The sequence below is a fragment of the Panthera pardus genome, unplaced genomic scaffold, assembly GCF_024362965.1.
Source record: "Panthera pardus isolate Hobbes unplaced genomic scaffold, ASM2436296v1 HiC_scaffold_15, whole genome shotgun sequence".
NCBI classification, from domain to species: domain Eukaryota; kingdom Metazoa; phylum Chordata; class Mammalia; order Carnivora; family Felidae; genus Panthera; species Panthera pardus.
Window position 1 is genome coordinate 19,977,483 of NW_026526710.1, and position 22,236 is coordinate 19,999,718.

The 22,236-nt window shown below is 52.9% G+C and overlaps 1 protein-coding gene across 2 annotated transcripts in view; it reads left to right on the top strand.

Moving 5' to 3' along the window:
- TPST2 (tyrosylprotein sulfotransferase 2) overlaps nucleotides 1–18,656 on the top strand; it is a 44,056-nt gene extending 25,400 nt beyond the window's left edge. For both annotated transcript variants that reach the window (XM_019426508.2, XM_019426510.2), the window contains 6 exons: nucleotides 1,260–1,331; nucleotides 4,909–5,814; nucleotides 8,714–8,912; nucleotides 13,310–13,360; nucleotides 16,121–16,169; nucleotides 18,139–18,656. In XM_019426508.2, the coding sequence (XP_019282053.1) occupies nucleotides 4,973–5,814; nucleotides 8,714–8,912; nucleotides 13,310–13,360; nucleotides 16,121–16,162 (1,134 nt within the window). In that variant the 5' untranslated portion in view covers nucleotides 1,260–1,331; nucleotides 4,909–4,972 and the 3' untranslated portion in view covers nucleotides 16,163–16,169; nucleotides 18,139–18,656. The remainder of the gene's footprint in view (nucleotides 1–1,259; nucleotides 1,332–4,908; nucleotides 5,815–8,713; nucleotides 8,913–13,309; nucleotides 13,361–16,120; nucleotides 16,170–18,138) is intronic.
- The last annotated feature ends 3,580 nt before the right edge of the window (nucleotides 18,657–22,236 follow it).

A 22,236-nucleotide genomic window follows, 5' to 3' on the forward strand; every position in this document is an offset into this window, starting at 1 on the left:
CAATGATTTATGGAGTCAGGGAGCCGTCTGGCTTCAGGGCTGTGTTCGTAACCACTCCCGCCTCCTGGAAAGGGACCAGGAGCTCCCCGGACTCCGTGTGTAAGTCTGTGGAATAATTTCCCTCGCGAGCCTCAGTCATCCCACCGGTAACATGGGGGAAGGTGAGAATCAGACTAAAACTCCTCACCTGCCCCCAAATGGTAAGGACACAGCATGACAAGTACACCAGGAGCCCCTTGGTTCCACATCAGCCCGGCTTCCTGCCAGACCCCATCCTATCCATGGCCCCGTTCCTTTACCGCCGTGGTTAAGAGCTGGGCACCCAAGGCTCATGGATCTGGATGGGATCCTGGTTCCCATGGTCCCCTGGGTGAGTTGCTCTTCCTCTTGAGGTCTTTTTCCTTTCTCGAAAATTGGGATTGGGGTGCCAGGGTGGCTCAGTCAGTTAAGCGTCTGACTCTTGATTTCAGCTCAGGGCATGATCTCAAGGTTTGTGAGATCAAGCCCTGTGTTGGGCTCAGTGCTGATGTTGCCGAGCCTGCTTGGGATTCTCTCTCTCTGTCTCTCTCTGCCCCCCCCCCCCCACACACTTGCATTCTCTCTCTCTCCAAGGAAATAAATTAAGCATTTAGAAAAATAATAAAAATTAAGAGAAAATTGGGATCATCACACACTCCTCGTAGGGGGACTAAATGATACAAGGTCCTGACATAGTAGGCATTGGGCCAGTATTAGGTGGCAGTGGCAGGATGCTGTCCTACTCTGAGGGCGCCTTATTTATCATAGGCTAGGTATGTGGTGCCCTTTTGGAGTTGGGCAGTGCACAGCCTGTTCAACCGTACCAGCAGCCCCAGATGCTGATTAGTGATATAATGGTGGTAGTTGTTGCTTATCCTTAGGTTTACTTTTCCTGAAGTCCAATGTCCTTGGGCCAAGAGGAAGGGAGAACCCTGGTTCGCAGACACCCGACAGCTCCCTAAGGCAGCAGCACCTGAACCCAGATTCTCAGCTCATACCTCTCTGCCTGAACAGTAAGCCAGTTCATTCCCTGTAGGACCAGGCGAGTTCAGACCCCAGCTGTTACATCTTGGGCTCAGATGGCCTCCCCCTGCACTCCAGCTTGCCCCCCCCCAGAAAACTTACCCCAAATCACCGCCGGATGCCCCTGGGGAGCCTGACACCCTCCTCTGCCCCTCTGAGGGGGCCGGGCCCCCTCCACAGCACCCACCCCTAACGCGGCATCTCCTTTGCCTCTGCAGGGGACAGCTGGCGAGCAGTCTCCGTGAGCGGCCACAAGGGCTAGAGCCCAGAGATGACAGTGCCCGGGAGAGGTAAGTGCCTCCAGAAGTCCCCCCGCCCCCGCCCCGCCCGAGCCCTAGAGCTACTCCACTCCCCCGACTTCCATTATGGGGCAGCCAGACTCCCCTGGCCAGTGTTCTCTCTGTTAGAAATGCAGCACTGGGTCCCAGCAGCATGTCGGGGACAGTCCTCTGCTCTTTTTCATGTCTTAGAAAGACGATTCTCCTATAATAGGAGAAGGCCGGATCCCACAGTGGGCAGGGGATTTGGCCGGCATCACTGAGCAGATTCGAGGCACGGCCAGAATCCAAAGCCCTCTGTGTCCCATCTGACTAGTGTTTCTGGTGCGCTTGCTCATCTCAGCACCTCTCACAGAGTCTCCCCGAATCTCAGAATAGCTCCCTGAGGAAGGGTTATTATTACCCTTCCCTTTCTTTGAGGGGAAAGCAGAGGCTCAGAGGGGTGAAGTCCCTTGTCTCAGTCACCAGCTGGCAAGCAGCAGAGGCAGGATTTGAACCCAGGGCTTTAAGAAGCCACGTCTGAGTCTCGTACCCGCCATCCTCACTGCCAGGACGCTGGGACACTGCCCTTGGCGGGGTCCAGCGGGATAGTGGGGGGTAGAAGACTGGCCCGAATCCCCGGGCTGGGCACTCTGGCCCCTGCAGAGTGGGGTCCTTGACCGTAGATGGCCAGGAAGTTGCTTTTGGTTTTGTGGGTCCCTGGCTGTCCTTTTTACCACATTGCCCTACTTTTTCTTTTCAAGGCACCCCTTAGGCTTTGCTATCTCCTGCTTAGGCCTGACCTGTCTGCTTTGAGCTGTTTTCTTTTGGCGACAGAGAGGGGCCTGTCACTGTGTCCTGTCTGAGGACAGTGAACAGCTTGCCTCAGCCTGGTCAGATGCAGGCCTGTCTCTGGCCACACGGCCCTAGGCCAGTGGCTTCTTCTCTCTGAGCTGCTGAGGGCGAGGCGTCCCTCCCCCAGGGGTGATAGAGGTGATTGCATTAAATGCTGCTAATGCATAGTAAAAGTTTTAGCCGAGCATGTGCGTCATAAATGTAAGAACCCAAAATTCGTGTGATTTGGTTTAAACTGAACAGGAATGACCAATATTAACCAAAACTGGTGTGTTGGTAACATTTTTCTTATTCTGCCTGTCCATTCTTCTAGTCCTTTCCCCTGATATTTAGTATCCAAGTCACTTTCTGACCCCAAATATACACTAGAGAATACACACACACACACACACACACGCACGCACGCACGCACGCACGGGCACAGATACTGTACTTACTCTTTCTGGAAACAGCTTTCCCAAAGCTTACCCCTTTTCTTCCTTTCTGTGCATCTCCCATCACCTTCTGGTCCATTCTCTCGTGGCCCACCAAGTGTCAGGAGGAAAGGGTGATTGCTCTAATTTAAACTAAAGTGTGATGGACTGGTCCCCAGGAGCACAGACACTGACATAATAACAGAATTCTAGTCTCAAGTCGAAGAGGAGAATTTCAGTGAGCACTTGAACAAGTTGATGGGTCCTGGGAGGGATTTCCAAGTGGCTTTCTGTCCTTCCCAGCCTGCCTTCTCCCTGAAAGGAGCCCTGGCATTAGATTTCCCCATCCCCGACCCTGAATTCAGGGCACCAATGAACCCCCGCCATTGTCAGCAACATATGATAAGCACAGTTTCCTGGGGAGAGCGTCCCCAGCTATTTTCTGATGTCCACGGTGGCCAGTGACCCCAGGCTGAGATTCATCTTTGCTTTCTTAGTTGCTTCTAGAATCCTCTCAGCGTTTGAGGTCAGTGCACCCCACCCCTCTTTGCAGCTGAGGAAACTGTGGTTTAGATGGGGGAAGTGACTCTCCCAAAGCCACACAGCCAGGAAATGCTGAAGCTCTCGACAGCTTGGACCCCGGGGCCGAGATTGTGCATTCCCTCCTTCTGATATTTACGTCCCGCTTGCTACAGCCCGCAGTGGGGATGCAGGCTGGGTCGGTCCTTCGGTGGTTCCGGCTGAAGCTCGCATCCATCAAGGAACCTGCCTGTGGCCTTTGCACTGGGCATTCCCTTTGCCAGAACACCCTCCTCTCTCTTCCCTACCTGGCTGTTTGAAAACCACCTGTGCACTGTTCAGAACTTGGCTCCGGGGCCGCCTCCTACAAGAAGTCTTCCCTCACCTCCTCGGGTAGAAGCTGTCACCCCCTCCTCCCAGGTGTGGGGCCACCCTCTCCCACCTGGGGATCTTTGCATTCTCTGTTCCCTCTGCCTGGATCAGTCCTCCATGCATCTTCACGTGGCCAGCTTCATCCAGGACTCTGCTTGGATGCCACCTTCCCCGAGGGGCCCTCCCTGCCCTCCCTCCTCCTTCCCCTCCTCGATCCCTCTCACAGCAGAAGCCCTTTTCACTGGGTGCCTATAGCTTGTGTGGTATCGCTCCCCCGCCTGGCTGTCTTACCCACTTTCCTGTCCCCAGCACTGCGCACGGTGCCCAGCACCTTTTTTGTACTTAATCCCCATTCACCGAATGAAGACCGAGGGAGTGAGTAGTGATTCCAGAAGAAGCCCAGAACAGGACAGCGTATTCCACACCGTCTCCTGAAAAGCATCTCTCACCGAGGCGGTGTGGTCCTTCAGAGCAGGCATCGGAGCTGGCTGGCCCGGGCTAGAATGTTCTACCCCAGCCTGGCTGCTCCCCAGCTGGGCACCTGGGATCAGCCTCTCCATTTCTTGGTTTCCTTCTGTTTTTTCTTATTTTAGGGGGGGGGGGGGGCGGGGAGCACAAGGGAGCAAGGGGCAGAGAGAGAGAAGGGCGGGGGCGGGGGAGAGAGGGAATCCCCTGAGGGGCAGAGAGAAGGATTGAGAGAGAGAGAGAGAAGCAGGGCTCACCCAAAGTGGGGCTCAAGCTTACCCAAAGCGGGCGTCTTCACCCGAAGCAGGGCTCAAGCTTACCTGATGTGGGACTCGAACTCATGAACTGTGAGATCGTGAACTGAGCTGAAGTCAGATGCTAAGGCACCCAGGCGCCCTCGGTTTCCTTCTGTTTCTACGGCCGTCATGTCACAGCACTTGGAACCTTGTCCTGCTCATTCAACCAAGGCCCATCCCCCAAATACATACGAAGCACCTGCTAGGCACCAGGCTCTGTGCTAGACTCTGGAGAGCCCGCCGTGAACAGGACACACAGAAACCTTGTCCTTGCAAAGTGGGCGTGCTGCTGAATTCGGACATCCCAGGGCATTATTATTTTCCATACTTTAATAGTCAATTGAAAAATCATTCTTATGGGGCACCTGGGCAGCTCAGTCGGTTAGGCATCCAGCTTCCGCTCAGGTCATGATCTCACCGTCTGTGAGCTCGAGCCCCGCGTCAGGCTCTGCGCTGAGGGCTCAGAGCCTGGAGCCTGTTTCAGATTCTGTGTCTCCCTCTCTCTCCGCCCCTCCCCCACCCACCCTCTGTCTGTCTGTCTCTCTCTCTCAAAAATAAATGTTAAAAAAAATTTTTTTTAATAATTGTTATTGTCTGTCTGTCGGGTGAGGAATACGATCGCAGCGTGTTTGGCTAGGGCCGGCAGCCCCCCCAGGCCTGCCTGACTCCTGCCTCCCTCTCTCTCCCCAGATGCGAGTCCCGCCCGCCCTCCGCTGACCTGGCGCTAAGGCCCACCCGCCACCCCAGGCCCAGCATGCGCCTGTCGGTGCGGAGGGCGCTGCTGGCGGCCAGCTGCGCCCTGGCCCTGGTGCTGGCGGTCCAGGTGGGGCAGCAGGTGCTGGAGTGCCGCGCGGTGCTGGGGGGCCCCCGGGGGCCCCGGCGGGCCATGCGGCCGGAGCAGGAGGACCTGGTGATGGTGGGCGCGGACCGCGTGGAGTACCGCTACGGCAAGGCCATGCCGCTCATCTTCGTGGGCGGCGTGCCCCGCAGCGGCACCACGCTGATGCGCGCCATGCTGGACGCCCACCCCGAGGTGCGCTGCGGCGAGGAGACGCGCATCATCCCCCGCGTGCTGGCCATGCGCCAGGCCTGGTCCAAGTCGGGCCGCGAGAAGCTGCGGCTGGACGAGGCGGGCGTGACGGACGAGGTGCTGGACGCCGCCATGCAGGCCTTCATCCTGGAGGTGATCGCCAAGCACGGGGAGCCGGCGCGCGTGCTGTGCAACAAGGACCCCTTCACGCTCAAGTCCTCCGTCTACCTGTCGCGCCTGTTCCCCAACTCCAAGTTCCTGCTGATGGTGCGCGACGGCCGCGCGTCGGTGCACTCCATGATCACGCGCAAGGTCACGATCGCCGGCTTCGACCTCAGCAGCTACCGCGACTGCCTCACCAAGTGGAACAAGGCCATCGAGGTGATGTACGCCCAGTGCATGGAGGTGGGCAAGGACAAGTGCCTGCCCGTGTACTACGAGCAGCTGGTGCTGCACCCCAGGCGCTCCCTCAAGCTCATCCTGGACTTCCTGGGCATTGCCTGGAGCGACGCTGTTTTGCACCACGAGGACCTCATTGGCAAGCCGGGCGGCGTGTCCCTGTCCAAGTGAGTGGAGCCCTCGCCCTGCGCCCACGGCCCCCTGGCCTGAGTCAGAGGCAGTGGGTGGGCAGAGTGCCGCTGTCTCTCTGAGCCTCAGCTTCAGCACCCGCAGAAGCGGGGCGCTCACTCTTGCCCTGTTTCTGAGCCAACCAGCAGATGCGAAAGTGCTTTGCAGTAAGTCGTAGCGGGCAAAGGTTACATTCAGAACACGGATCTGGAACCAGGTTGTCTGGGTTCCGATCCCGGCTCAGCCACCGCCTGACTGTGTGCCGCTGAATGAGTGACTCAGCCTCTCTGTGCCCCCCATTTCCTTACCTGTAGCACAGGGATCTAATCGAGCAGCCTTCTAGCTACCTGGGAGTATCAGATAGGTCAAGACACGTTAGGTGCGATTATTCCTATTATTATTGTCACCATGGTAGCATAGAGACCGCCTTCATCGGCCCGCTCATTATCCTCACCCGCATGACCACGTAATGCGTGCCTGAGGTGTAGTAAGCACTGAGTTAAGCCCCCAACACACGTTATTCCTTTAATTCCCAATCTGAGGACAGGAGAACAGCTGTTATACCCATTTTACAGGCGGAGAAACTGAGTCGCAGTGAGACGTTACCTGAGGCCACACAGCTGGCAAAGGGTAGTGCCAGGATTTGAACCCAGGTCTGCTGGACTCCAGGGTGTGTGCTCACAAGCTCTCCACACCCCTCTTCCTTCTCCCCTTCTGTCCCTTCCTCTCCGCCTTCCTCCTTTGGGGAGGCCGTCCCTCTCCTGAGACCCAGAGCGCTTGAACAATGCAGGATCGGAGGGTTTTGTCTGTCGGTCTCCATCCCGATCTGGCCCAAGCATCCCTGAGAGGCCAGTGAGAGAGCAGTCCTTCCCGGGACAGCGTCACCTCCTTTCCCTCATGGCTGGGCCCTGTCAGACCCCATCCCCAAGAGCTGTTGAGCCCCGAGCAGAGCTGGGGACGTACAGCAACTCTCCCGGCAGTGAAGTGCCCATGTGCCCGGTACCCCAGCCAGTCAGTGCTGGGGCTGGGATCTTTGTAAATTAGCCAAAAAATCAGATAACTTAAGGAATATATCTTTACTGTCGGAGATTGAGACGATTCCCCCCAGGGTAAGGAACAAGAATCCAAAATCTCACCATCCAGATTTTGATCTGTGACCTACTGGTCCTTTGTCAGGGGCTGTTGATAAAACCGGAGTCCTCCTGAAACAGGAACATGTTTCCCTGTAACCTTTCTTCGCTTTGTGTATGGGACCACCTGCCCGCCGGGCCCCGGCTTGCCACCGTGACGTCATTTTGGACGGCTGTGTAATATTCTACCCCGCGGAGCACAGCATTCTGTCTCACGCCCCGTATTTTGGAACACATTGGTTCTTTTTTTTTTTTTTAATGTTTATTTATTTTTGAGAGAAAGAGAGAGAGCGCAAGCAGGGGAGGAGGGGCAGATGGAGACAGGATTTCAAACGGGCTCCATGCCGACAGCAGCGAGCCCGATGCGGGGCTCGAACCCACGAACCGTGAGATCGTGACCTGAGCCGAAGTCGGATGCTTAACCGACCGAACCACTCAGGCGCCCCGGGACACGTTGGTTCTTTACTCAGATCAAGCACGTGTCCCATTCATGTTCTGGGATGCACCTGTGTCGCTTCTGTCTCATAAAATCCTGGAGGTTCAAGGGCGTGGCAGAGGCCACGCATGTAGTTGAACCTTAGACACAGGGGGCCGAGTTGAGATTTCCCTCCTGGTCCGCACACTCCAAACCCTTGCTCGTACCACCCGTCCCCACCCCCCCAGCCTCCCCGCTCTCCTCACTCCTGGTCCCACCTTCCTTTTGCCACATCTTTTTGGGTTTTGGTCTTCTTCCCAATTTCTCTCTTCGTTGGGATGGAAGCACCTGGAGACAGGGCCTGGATCCCGGGAGTGCCCCACCCTCCGCCGTACAAGGCCCTCGGACAGTGACCAGTAGGGTCCTGTGATTCAGACAGTGCGAGAAGCCCGTCCTAGGGGCGAGCGAGGACGCACGTCCCAGGTGGTGGTGGTTCCACGGTGACAGCAGAAGTGACAGCGACCTAAGTGGCCACCTTTAGGGGCTGGAAAAATACACTCTGGAGGGATGCTACACAGCTGGAGAAATGGAGGAGGTGTCGGGTGCGAAACAAAGTTATCAGCTGATACAGACAGCATATTATTGCTGTTTTAAAACTGCAGACCAACCATAGGTTTTCCGTGTGTGTGTGTGTGTGTGTGTGTGTGTGTGTGTGTGATAGAGAGAGAGAGAGAGAGAGAGAAAGCTGGTGCTTACTGAGACCTTACAGTGTTCCATAGCCTTGTCTGTCATTAACTCATTTACTCCCCAGGACGGCCCAGTGAGGTGGGCACGATCATTATTCCCATCGATAGATGAGGAAACGGAGGCTCAGAGAGGTGAAGTAACCCCCCCAAAGCCACGCAGCCAGTGTCGGTACAGCTGGCGTTTGAACCCAGGCGGCCCGGCCCCCGAGTCTGCCCTTGGCCACTCTCCCATTGAAAGCACAGAAGACGGTGTTGAGCGGGTGGACCCCCAAATGCTAAGATTAGGTTTCAGTAGGGAACTGATAGGCTGGGAGGGGGCAGTCCGTGTTTTATAATTATTTCTCCAGAACGAAATACCCATCTTAGTCACAGAAATAAAACGTTATTTTTAAAAAGTTGGAGACATCAAGGGAGCAGGGTTTTAAGTGCTCACCGCCTTCCACTGTCTTCCAGTTTCCAGTTTCTGGCCACAGAGGCTCTTATCGTACAGAGGAGGGCTGAGGAGGGCAAGTGACTTGCCCGCAGCCTCACAGCCGAGGCGGGCACAGGTCACCTGGGTGCCATCTGGGTCTCCCTGTGCCCCCTGTGGCCTGTTTTTTCTCCCCAGGATCGAGCGATCCACAGACCAGGTCATCAAGCCCGTGAACCTTGAAGCGCTCTCCAAGTGGACCGGCCACATCCCTGGGGACGTGGTGAGGGACATGGCCCAGATCGCCCCCATGCTGGCGCGGCTCGGCTATGACCCCTACGCAAACCCACCCAACTACGGCAACCCCGACCCCATCGTGGTCAACAACACCCACCGGGTGAGTACGTGTGCTCGCGCGGAGATGTGCTCCCGGCCTGGAATGGGGGTGGTTGTATCTGTATGACGGCCGTTTTTGCTTGGGCCACAGGGAAGCTCAAATCCAACTGCTAGCCTTTCTACCGGCAGGTCCATGTGTCCTAATTTCATCCTATTTCTCTGTTCTCTTTTACCCTCTCTCCCCCCCATTTCCCTGGCTATTTGTCTGTTTAGAAAGTACTTCAAGTCTTTGTTGAGGCTGAATAGAAATAAACTCTTGGTCACTTTATTGCCCCCTTAAATTTTTTTTTTTAATGTTTTTATTTATTTTTGAGACAGAGAGAGAGCATGAGCAGGGGAGGGGCAGAGAGAGAGGGAGACACCGAATCCGAAGCAGGCTCCAGGCTCTGAGCTGTCAGCACAGAGCCCGACGCGGGGCTCGAACTCACAGACTGTGAGATCATGACCTGAGCTGAAGTCGGACGCTTAACTGACTGAGCCACCCAGGCGCCCCTGCCCCCTTAAATTTTAATGTTGATTTCTCAGACAGATGGGAGCTTGGGGCAGTTGGAATTACTCTTTAAGCTCTCCTTGGTTAAGGTGGTCAAGGGAAATGACTTTACTAGATGTTTCTGAAGCCTTAAAGTCAGGTAATCCTGGGGAAAGGAACAGTTAGCAAGTCTGTCCTTGACTGTCACAGCTTCTAGTTTACTTTGGGTGCTGTATGCTAACTTCCTTGGAGGCACGAAGTTAGGGACAGTATTTGAGCATGGGGCCTGTGCCTGGGGACACGTGAGCTCCTAGCTCCTACACCAGTAAGACCTGGAGTCTTTTTAATTTTTTTTTTTTTTAGTGTTTACTAACTTTTGAGAGAGAGCACAAGCGGAGCAGGGGAGGGGCAGAGAGAGAGGGAGACAGAATCCGAAGCAGGCTCCAGCCTCTGAGCCGTTAGCACAGAGCCCGACGCGGGGCTCGAACCCACGAACCGAGAGTTCATGACCCGAGCCGAGGTCAGACACTCAAGTGACTGAGCCACCCAGGCGCCCCAAGAGTCTTAATTCCAGCTACGCTCAGCATTTCCAAACACGTGCTGAATAGAAACAAAACAAAAAATATCTTTATTTCTTTATTTTGAGAGAGAGAACCAGAGAGGGGGACAGAGGATCTGAGGCGGGGCTCTGTGCTGAGAGCAGTGAGCCCGACGCGACGCGGGGCTCGAACTCTCAAACTACAAGGTCATGACCTGAGCCGTAGGCAGACGCTTAACCGACTGAGTCACCCAGGGGCCCCTCACATGCTGATTTTAGGAAGTGAACAGTTCTTGTGTTGAACGGCAAAGGGAGAAAGTCCCATTTCTCCCTCTTCCCCTTTAATTGTTCAGTGACTGGAGGAGAAAGACCCCATTTGGTGCTAACAAGGCTTTCACACCTCTCTGACACATGCAGGCTGTGCCCTCGGGGAAGCGGGGAAGCGGGGAAGCGGGGAAGCGGGAAGGGCAGCGGGTCCCAGCACTTCCTCTCCCCCTTGACACCTATCGATTCTGCAAACATCTCTTTGTGGAAAAATACCCCGAGGTCCTCTTCCATGATGCTCAGACTGCATCTGACAGTGTGACTATTCACAACCTCCATGTGGTCCCTTTTATTTTTCCATTATTTTTATTCTAAGCCTTTGCTATTTATTATTCGTATGCTTTCATAAAGTACTCTTTAAGCTGTACTTAATGTGTTTCATACACTTTTCTGTACCTGGGCTATCTTATTGTATAATGTATTGCATATATTTTCATACGATGAGAAAACAATTAGATTAAACAGAAGAAACGGCAGCTGGGAGCATGATCTTGAACTCCAGCACCCAGGGTGCTTCTCAGGGGCAGTAGCTGGACCAGGATGAGGGCCTCATTGACAGAGGGCTCTCCCGACTCTGTGTTCTTAGCCAGGGGCCCCATGGAAACTTCTCTGAAGCCTCTTTAAAGGGTGAAGGCCCCTGGGACGCCTGGGTGGCTCAGTCAGTTAAGCATCTGACTTAGACTGGCGGTTGTGATCTCGCGGTTTGTGGGTTCAGGCCCGGAGTCGGGTTCTGTTCTGACAGCTCGGAGCCTGGAGCCTGCTTCAGATTCCGTGTCTCCCTCTCTCTCTGCCCCTCCCCCCCCCACCTCTCTCTCTCTCAAAAATAAGCAAACGTCAAAAAAAAAAAAAAATTAAAAGGCGAAGGCCCCTGATTTGTTCCAGAATGCAGGTCGGAAGCTCCCAGAATAAGGCCTGACCTTGTGTATCTTCTAAAAAATTCTGATGAGGAAGACCAACTCTTTGAAGCTCTGTTGTTTGTTTGTTTAAAACGGAAGCTGCTCCTGGTTTTCTTCCAAAGAGGTTTCTTCCCAGGGGTTGCCAGACGCTTGTTTAGTCTTCCTGGTAGTTTTGCTGTCACTGCAAAGATACGTTCCCTCACTGAAAACTGCGTGTGGTGTGTGTGGTGTGTGTGTGTGTGTGTGTGTGTGTGTGTGTGTGTTTCTATGCAGACACTGTGTGTTCCTGTAACAGATCCTGGGGTGCAGGACACTTGGGCACTGGAAGGACCCCAGTGCTAATGAAATTGTCTCTGCCTGCACTGTCCATTACAGCCTCTAGCCGTTAACCTTGTGTGGCCACTGAAATGTGCCTAGTGAAATCTGACTGGTCCAAATAGAGGGTTGCTGTTAAGTGTTAAACACGTATCTGATTTTGAAGTCCAGGTACGGAGAACAGTATGTGAAGTTTGTCATTAATCATTTTTATATTAATTACTTGTCGAAGAGTGAATATTTTAGATATATCAGGTTAAATAAAAGATCTAACGAAAATTAGTTCACTTGATTTACTTTTTTTTTTGGTCACTTTGTTTTTTTAATATATATTTTTTTAAGGTTTACTTATTTTTGAGAGAGAGAGAGAGAGACAGAGTGCGAGTATGGGAGGGGCCGAGAGAGAGGGAGACACAGAATCTGAAGCAGGCTCCAGGCTGTGAGCTCTCAGCACAGAGCCCGATGTGGGGCTCGAACTCATAGGCCACAAGATCATGACCTGAGCCTAAATTGGCCGCTAACTGACTGAGCCACCCAGGCACCCCTTGGTCACTTTGTTTTTAATGTGACTACTAAAAAATTAGAAGTATATAGTTGGTTCATCCTATATTCTAGTGGACGATACTGGTCTATATGATGGCTTATCTATGGAGCAGTTATGGAAAGGCCTAGAACTTTCTTTGCCCTGTGTGCTGTGCCTGGAACGCTCTTCCTTCAGAGCTCGGCTTGGCTAGTTTTCTTTGTCATTGAGGGCTCAGCTTAAAGGTCACTTGTTCTGAGAAGTCCTTTGTGACCATCTGCTCAAAAGAAGCCCCTTGGTCACTCCTGATCACATCCCTTTGTCTTATTTTTTTTTTACTGTACTTCTCATGGTTTGATATGTTCTTGTTTATTGGTGTATTACTTATGGATCATCTAGCTCCTCCTCTAGAATGGTGGCTGCAGGAGAAAAGGAATTTTAATTGTCTGGTTAATTTTGTACCTCCAGAGCTTAGAATGATGCTTAGAAATAAGAGGAGGTCAATAAATGTTTGTTGGATGGATGGATGGATGGATGGATGGGATGGGTGGATGGGTGGGTGGATGGATGAATGGATGGATGATGAATGGGTAGATGAGTGGCTTGATGGGTGGATGGATAGGAGAGTGGATGGATGGGTAGATGGGTGGGTACAAGAGTAGGTGGATGGGAGGGTGGATGGGTGGATGGATGGATGGATGGATGCATGGATGGATGGATGGATGAAAAGATAGGTGGATGGATGGGAGAGTGGATGGATGGATGGGAGAGTGGATGGATGGATGGGTAGTTGAATGGGTGGATGGATGGATGGATGGATGGGAAGGAGGATGGATAGGTGGATGAGTGGATGGGTGGGTGGGTGGATGGATGGATGGATGGATGGATGGATGATGAATGGGTAGATGAGTGGCTTGATGGGTGGATGGATAGGAGAGTGGGTGGATGGGTAGATGGGTGGGTGGATGGATGGATGGATGGATGGATGGATGATGAATGGGTAGATGAGTGGTTGGATGGGTGGATGGATAGGAGAGTAGGTGGATGAATGGGAGAGGGGATGGATGGTTAGATGGATGGATGGATGAAAAGATAGGTGGATGGATGGGAGAATGGATGGATGGGTGGATGGGTAGGTGAATGGGTGGATGGGTGGGTGGATAGGTAGATGGATGAGTGGATAGATGGGTGGGTAGGAGGATGAATGTATATGGATGGATGTGTAGATGGATAAATAGGTGGGTGGATAAATAAGTAGATGGGAAGGTGGTGGTAACAGACTGAATTTTATTTTTGATAATTTCTATGATAGTGATACTTTGTTTCTCTTTCCTAGGTCTTGAAAGGGGACTATAAAACACCAGCCAATCTGAAAGGATATTTTCAGGTTAGATACCCCAAGGGGAATTCTGGAAATCGGTTTATTGGGCTGTCCCAGCAGCTTGCGGATGCCCTCGGACACTTTGCTTCCCTAATCTGCTGATCATTTCCTCGTCAGAAAATTTGGGGTGGGGAGCCGGGCCAGGGGCCCTCCAAGTGTCTGATCCAGCTAGGGTCAAATCTCAACAGCTCTTCTGCGCGAGCCCCTGGTGGGGACTTTCTGTCCAGCCCTCTGTCTCTAGCCTTAAATTCAGTTTTATTTAAAGTGGCAGTTCCCACATGTGACCCAGCCCAGAATTTTCATCAGTCAGCCAAAAAATGAGACCCGTAAGGCTTACGTGGTGTGGGCGTCCCCGCGAATGTAGACGTACAGACATCCCTGCGTCCTCAGGCACATCTCCATGGCCCTGCCTCCCACACATCCTGGGCACGTCCGAGGGGCACAGTCCATGGATCATGTCGGGAAGGACTGCCCCCTTCACGGACGCGATAGCTCCCATTTAAATGAAGTGGTGATACCAAGCTTAGTACTCTTAGTCTGTGTGTGTTTAATTTGGGAGAGAGAGAGCGGGCCACCCCGTGCCAATCCCCAGTTTGATAATCAAAATCACAGATGCTCCTTGTCCGGGGTCCCTGGCTTTTGCACACATCTCAGTTCTTCGGGGAGGGCTCCACGCTCCCTTTCTGGGAGTCAGAGACCCCATCGTCTTGCCGCTGTGAACAAATATTGCCAAGATTAGTCAGCGGTGATTTAGCCCTTGGTTTAACCAAAGAGATGATGTAACGAGCAGCAAACACAAGCCGGGGTGAGGGGAATTAGTCACCGTCCAGAACGCCTTCAGTTTTGCGGATTATCCTTTCTCGGCCCACCTGAGTATTTACCTTCTATTCCGTGCAATTCCATTGCATGGGCTGCTTGGTTTCGCGTTCTTCGTATTTTCCCATCTTTTGGATTTTCCGTCTACTGCCCTTCCCGATGGTTACATAGTATTCTCTGGAACGCATTATGGGCCACCAATTAACTGTTGTCCTAAGGTCCTGTCCAGTTTTCGCAGAAATGGTGGCACGTGCCCATCATCCTGATTTTGCCTCCCTCCTGCTGGGGGGGGGGGGGGGCTCTCTTGGGCCATTCCCTTAGAATCCATTGTCACGGAATGTCATAGGTGGGTGCAAGGGTCCAGTTCTTTGGAAGACTCTGGAAGCATAAGGCCAAATTGTTTCACAAAAACGTCGGACCGTACCCGAACGTGTGGCCATACTCAAGACGTCTAGCTGGCTGGCCTGGGACTGTTTTCGTGCTCGCTTAGGAGCAAAATGTGAAAGCGCAGCATGTGCCCTGTCATCGTGAACCTTGCCACCCGGGAGAGCTGCCCTGCAGACCGCATCCAACCCCTGCTTCCCTCCCCCCATCTCCCTCCCTGGCCTCTAGAGTGCACATGACTTCATTCAGGGCATCGCATAAGTTGGATTCAGTCTTAACAGCAACCGTTAGGTAAATGGTGGCACAAGAAAAAGTCTTCCGGGTCCTCTATAGCCCTCTAGAATGATGATCCTGAACCCCAAAAGATGGAAGAATAGTAAGCAAGCAAACCAAAGCAGCTCGCGCATTGCCATTGCTGCGAATACAAAAAGGGATATTCACTCGCCAGGCACCCAACGCCCTCCCTGTTTGTTCCTGGCTGTTCCCTCTGCCAGGGATTGCTGTTCCAGCCAGATCTTTGTGTGCCTGGCCTCACTTACATCTTTTAGACCTCGGCTTAGGGGGCGTTTTCCAACCCCAACAACCAGTGTCTGATTCTCCAGACAGACACCAAAGTGGGTGTTAAATTCAGTTCGGTTTGCACAGTGACACCCCCACAGTTAGTGGCAGACCCCGCAGGTTCAGGGCTCGGTCCCAGAAGACCGCGCCCACTTCAGACGCCAGCCACGGCAGGGTTCCCAGGCTACCCACATTTCTGCGCAGCCACCTACCATTTGGGGGTCCCTATGACCCCCTCCTCAGATTTGGGAATTTGCTAGAACAACTCACAGGGCTGAGGAAAGCACTTTACTTTCTAGATTACTGGTTTATTATAAAGGATGCGACTCAGGAACAACCACGGAAGAGCTACCCCGGGCAGGGTGTGGGGTAAGAGGTATAGCACTCCCACGCCCTCTTTGGGCTGTGTTCAGCAATCTGGAAGCTTCCTGAAGCTGTTATTTAGGGGTTTTATGGAGCTTTCATGAAGCAGGGATGATTGATTAAATCACTGGTTATTAACTCACCCTCCAGCCCCTCTCCCCTCCCCAGAGTCATGCCTCCGTCCTTCTAGCCACCAGCCTGCATCCTGAGGCCAGAGGCCAGTCACCTCATTAGCATACAAGACAGGCTTGTTCTCACTAGGGAGAGTCTAGGGTTTTCTGAGCTGTGTGCCAGGAACCCAGGACACAGAGCACATATTTGTTTTTCAAACAGCTTTGTAGTGGCCTTTCCTGACACCCTATGGGAAGTAGCTCCAAAGTCACTCGTATAGGCCCACGAGTGGGTGGACGCAACGTTATCTTGCAGATGTATTTGTTAAGCCTCTCCCTGTAGAAGAGTGGGACCAGGTCGGTCATGTTCACGGCATCCCCAGCACCTGGCCCGTCTTAAGTAGGTGTGCAGTAAATCCCCGATGAGGGAGAGTGTGCCTGCCTCAGTGAGGCTGAGGGCTGAACCTCAGGGCAGTGAGACCCTGGCCCCCCAGCCTGGCCGTGACCCCTTCCTCTGTGTGTTGTCTTCCTCCAGGTGAACCAGAACAGCACCTCCTCCCACTTAGGAAGTTCATGATTTCCAGGTAGGCCTGCAGACTTCCCCGGGGGAGGGGGCTGGGGAGAAGGGGCTGCCCTTCCCAGCTCGGGAGCCCCTCCCTGAAGAGCTTGTCCTTCCAGAGCCTCCCTTGATGGGGGGGGAGTGTCCATCCAGGTGGACTGACCAGGGCCCTTGTGGGGGTTTCCATGGCGACGGGCCGGGGGAGCTATTTATAGAATCACAGACTAGTCACCCAGCTCTGGATCCCGTGGGGGCAGGGACCAGTGCCGAACCAACTAGGAAAAGGTTTGTCTGCCTTTGGGGAGGGGGGGGTGCCAGGGACCAATGTGATGGGGGGTGGGGTGGGGATTCCAGAACATTTTTGCACAGAACGCTGCCTGCTGATCCTGCTTCTATAAACAGTATCAGGTTGGCCCAGAGCAATTAATGTTCTAATAAAGCTCTAAGCAAGTCTGGTCCAAGAATAACCCCCAGGGCATTGGACAGAGGGCTACTCCTGTGGGACTCATTTAACCCTCAGTATCCCTGGGAAGGCAGCGGACACAGCGGAGGAAACTAGAGCCCAGAGAGGGCTTTGACTTGCCCAAGGCCACAGAGTCACCAAACGGCAGAATCCCTCCCAAGGTCACCTTCTTCCAGAGTTCGCTTTGGGGGACCGATTTGAAGGGCATATCCATCCACCCGTATTTTGCGAAGGGGGGGAGAGGCGCAGGTTCTGACCTTGGGAAGTCAAAGATTCGGGCACTCACTTCACATTGGACTTCTCACGGCCTCCGCTTCTGACGTCTGGAGAACAGGGGTTCACGCGGGTCCGCCCCGCGAGGGTGGCCGAGAGGTGAAGTGAGCTGGCCCAGGTGGGCGCGTGGGGAATCCAGGAAGACTTGCCCCCTCGCTGTGCTTGTGGGCACTGGCGTTAAGGTTCCAGTAAGTTCACTTCCTCTGCCTCTCGGGTGACCCCACAGAGAGGTCACAACCCACTTGTTCTCCGTTGCTCTAGACTATGAAGACGCTCCCTGCCTGGAGTCTGTGTTTTGGTCTCCCGATCTTATTTTTAATTTTTTAAAGTTTTTAAAATGTATTTATTTATTTTGAGAGAGAGAGAGAGAGAGAGAGAGAGAGAGAGAGAGAATGGGGAGGAGCAGGCAGAGAGAAAGGGAGAGAGAGAGTCCCAAGCAGGCTCCACGCTGTCAGCACAGAGCCCGACACGGGGTTCCAGCCCACGAACCGTGAGATCGTGACCTGAGCCCAAATCAAGAGTCGGACCGCGAGGATTCCTTCTCCACGTTTCTCCTCAACCCCATCCCCTCGTGCTCCTTCCGCAAAATTCACTCGTAGAATTTTGAACCTTCCTGTTGACAGAAGCCAGATATATTCTTCCCTTTGCTGTTTCAATGAGATACCACGTACAGGGTGTTTTGTTTTTTTTTTTAGCTCATCCCTGGTGAACAGTTGGCATTAAATGCTGATCCTTCCCTCACCTCCAAAAATCCCACTGGTGTTTTATCACGTCATTGCCACTGGTCTCTTCATAAGTCAAAAGAGATCTTTGAGGTCAGGTGGACCCAGGCTGAGATGTGGGTAAGAACCCAAGGAAAGCTTTTATTTATTTATTTATTTATTTATTTATTTATTTTTATTTTTGTTTTTGAGAGAGAGAGAGAGAACAAGCAGGTAAGGGGCAGAGGGAGAAGGGGACTTCTAGAAATCCAAAGTGGGCTCCATGCCGACAGCAGCGAGCCCGAGGTGGGGCTCGAACCAGCAAACTGTGAGATCATGACCTCAACCGCTCAACCAGGTGCCCCCCGCCCCCGCCACCCGAGGGACGCTTTTCGATTTAAATTCTCTCTGGCCATGGGGAACGTGTAGAGGAAACTGCACCTGTTTGTGTGTGTGAACGTGGCGAGACCATCCCCTCCCCGATCACACGTACAAATACAAAAGGTCCGTCTCCGAATTCTGACTCCGCACCTAATGCCGTTGTATCCTCTGTCCAGATCTCTGCAGATTGTTGCCCAGAGGAGAAGACACCTTGCATTCGAGTGGAAATCGGACCTCTAATCCAAGCATATTGCTTGCTCTTAATCGCCAAAACAGGACTGCTAACGAGGAATGTATTTGCATATGTTTGCAAAAAAGCCGAATCACCGAAAACTTAACCTGGAGACTCTCTACCTGTGGACAGCCCCCCCCCCCCCCCCCAGGATGGAGAAGAACGAAGAAGAGTGTGGGAAGTAGGCTGGCTTTTGAAACTTCGGTATTTTTTATCTTGCCCCTCAAGAACTTTTTTTTAAAGAAATGGATTTGCCATTTTTCTTAATTTGCAGGACTGCCTTGGCGGCTTTGTTGGCGGGGACAAGGCCCACACCTGTGCCTCTCTCCTATTGACTTACTTTTGAATTCAAAGAATCTATTTAAGAATTTAATATATGAGGTTTTCTTTGATTCCTCCTCAGTTCTTCTCAGATTTCAGAGGAAAAAAAAAAATTATTTGAATAAAGTGACCAGGGACTCATTTGTCTGTGCCTTACTTTACAGAGTGAACAGATTTTTTTGTTTTTTGTTTTTTGTTTTTTTTTTCCCATTTCAGATTTTGACAGGTGGATTGATGACCAGCGAACAAGGTTCCCATCTTGGGGGCTCAGCAAGGCACAGCTGAGCTCCTGGGTTGGGTCCCCCGAGGCCACTCAGGATCGGTGATTTGGTAGAGGGACTCCCAGATTAGCTGGGAGACCCACAGTCACAGGGTTTGTTTGTTTTTTTAACATTTTTTTTTTCTCTTAATGTTTGTTTATTTTTGAGAGAGACAGAGACAGAGTGCAAGCAGGGGGAGGGGCAGAGAGAGAGGGAGACACCGAACCCGAAGCAGGCTCCAGGCTCTGAGCTGTCGGCACGGAGCCCGACGCGGCGCTCGAACTCACGAACGGTGAGATCGTGACCTGAGCCGAAGTCGGACGCTTAACCGACTGAGCCACCCAGGCGCCCCAGTCACCGCTGATTACGGCGAAAAGATGCGGATTAAAATCTGCAAAGGAAAAAAGTAGGCAGGACAGGCACAGAGAGACCAGGAGTGAGCTTCTAGTTATCACCCGGTGGAGGCTTACGGACGGGGCTCAACTCTACCAGCCACAGTGTGCACACGGTGTATTAAGTATGGCCGGCCAGGAAAGCTCGCCTGAGCCGTGGTGCTCAGCATTTTCATTGGGCGTCAGCCGTAGGCATGGGGCACCCATCTGACTGACCTTAGTGACCCCGTCTCCAGCCCTTGCGGTCGTCAAATGATACAGCGTGCTCCCAGGCTCCCCCACAGATCCCACTGGGTCGTACCTGCTGTGGCCCAGAGTCCCTGCTAGGGAAAGACAACTTTTATTAGGATATTCCAAGGGCTGAGAGATAACCTCTCAAAAGCTGCTCGAGGGCCAGTCTTTTCTTCGGCACGTACAAGCCCGCTGAGTTAGGCCTTTGCTGCACGGCCCGCAAATGCTGAGGGACCGGCTGGGCCCAGAGCAGTTTCATACCTTATTAAGGGTGAAGGTATTCTATCCACACTCCCTTGCCTTCCAGGATTTGGGCAGGCAATGGCTCACAGTGGTTTGGAGCGTAGATTTTGGGGAGTCAGGCCCCCTTACTGGCCTGATGAGGTTTTGGGGGTGATAGTGGGGTTTGTGGGGTCCAGAGCCGATGGCCAAGAAAGAATTCTTGGAGACGTCTTTGGTGCAAGAAGGTGATTTTTATCGAAGCACGGGGACCGGACCCGTGGGCAGGAAGAGCTGCCCCGGGACCCTGAGGAGAGACTGGTTATATACCATGGAGTTGGGGGGAACTTTCAGGGGAAGTTTCCAGAGAGATTTTCATGTGCACAGGATCCCGGAGGCCTAGCTATTGTCAAACTCAGGTGGTTTTCCCTCTAGCGAAGCTTTAGCAGTAAGACAGCAGGGAGCCTCAAATGTGTCAATGCGCTGCAGGTTGTAAGGAAATTTAGTTCTATCTGCTGTTGCCTTCTGCCTGTGTCCCCCACATCACTGGCTGTGTGGCTTCGGCCTTCCTTTCTTCGTCTACAAAATGGGGAAGTCAAAACTTCATGGGTTTCTCGGGAGAGGCCGGTGGTGGTTGTAGGCAGCGGTTGGGGGAGGGGGGCCGGGTGGTGAGCCCGTAGCGCGAGGCAACTCTTCCCTCTCCCGGTCTTGGAACCGTAGTAGAGGGACAGCCAATGGAGCTTTGAACCGGGGAAGCTCCCGGTCGCCGCTCCCCGGGGCCGCGGGACACACCCAGCCTCGTTCATTGTCCCGGGCACCTGTCGGCCGCAAAACCAGCCGGCCCCACGCTCCGTGACTTACAGCGGCTTATTGTGAAATCTGACGGTCCCGGAAGTCAGCTGCAGTAGAGCTGGCTGCTTCCCGCAGTCGGGGGGCGGAGGGTACCGCTGTCGCCGAAGGCTTCTTCGTTCACGTGTCTGGTGCGGGGGCCCGGGGGGCTGGAGCCTGGAGAGGCTTTTGTCGCCGAAGGCTTCTTCGTTCACGTGTCTGGTGCGGGGGCCCGGGGGGCTGGAGCCTGGAGAGGCTTTTAGGGGCTTCTCTATCGTGCAGCCTGTCCACATGGCTGGCCCCGGGCTTCCTCGCGGCATGGTGATCTCAGGACAGCCAGACCTCTCTCTTTCTTTCTTTCTTTTTCTTTTTCTTTTTCTTTCTTTCTTTCTTTTTCTTTCTTTGTTCCTCTCTCTTTCCTTCCTTTCTTTCTCTCTCTTTCTTTCCTTTCTTTCTTTCTTTCCTTCCTTTCTTTCTCTCCTTCCTTTCCTTTCTTTTCTTTCTTTCTCTCTCTCTTTTCTTTCTTTCTTTCTTTCTTTCTTTTTTCTTTCCTTCCTTCCTTTCTTTCCTTTATTTTCTTTCTTTCTCTCTCTTTTCTTTTTCTTTCTTTCTTTCTTTCTTTCTTTCCTTTTTCTTTCTTTCCTTCTTTCCTTCCTTCCTTCCTTTCCTTTCTTTCTCTCTCCGCTTCTTTCTTTCCTTCCTTCCTTCCTTTCTTTCCTTTCTTTCTCTCTCTTTCCTTCTTTCTTTTCTTTATCTCTTTCCTTCCTTCCTTCCTTCCTTTCTTTCTTTCTCTCTCTTTCCTTTCTTTTCTTTCTTTCTTTCTTTCTTTCTTTCTTTCTCTGTCCTTCCTTCCTTCCTTCCTTCCTTCCTTCCTTCCTTCCTTCCTAGAAACAGCATGATAGGGGGAGGGGCAGAGGGAGAGAGAGAATCCCAAGCAGGGTCTTGCACCATCAGTGCAGAGCCCCACGCGGGGCTCCAACTCACAAAACCGTGAGATCATGACCTGAGCCGAAACCAAGAGTCAGACGCTTCACCGACTGAGCCACCCAGGCGCCCCAGGACAGCCAGGATTCTTACGTGGTGGCTGGCTTCCCCCGTGTAGGTGTTGCAGAAAGAACAGCCAGTCGCTGCAGGGATGTGCTGCCCCAGGGTCACTTCCGCTCCGTTTGTCATAGTCGGAGGGTTGTCCCCCATTCAAAGGAATAGAGAAATCCCTCCTCTTGGTGCTGGAGTGGCAAGGTCACCACATGGTGAGAGATACCATTGTGGCCTCTTGGGAAAATACAGCTGGCCACCGTCTTCATCAAAACCAATGTATCAGCCTCACCTGCAGGGGCGTCAAAGAACATACGAATTCATCAGATGGTAAAATTTCTCTTTGGTAAAATGTGATGTGGACAGAATGTTCCCTTTCTTCCATTAGGCTGCAGAAGAATGACATATCTTTCCTTTACTGTTTAAATCCCAGTGATTCCAACCCCCCCCCCCCCAAAAGGCCTCCTCATTAAGAAACCCAGGCTTTCTGGTTTGCCCAGCTTATGCCTTGGGAGCCTGGACGATTCTTCCCACTGATGGAGCTTCTCCACGCCTCCCCGAAACCCAAATCTGGGCCTGGAACCAGGAAGACATCTCTCACCCCCCCCCCCGCCCGCATTCTCTCTTCTAAAGGAACACTTTTCAGGACAGTTAACAAAGAAAGCCCATTCCTTTGGGTGAAAGCCCTCTCAGTCCACCCCCCCCTTCCCCCCCAGGGCTGGCTCTTGACCCAGCGCCCTACACCAACTTAAATCC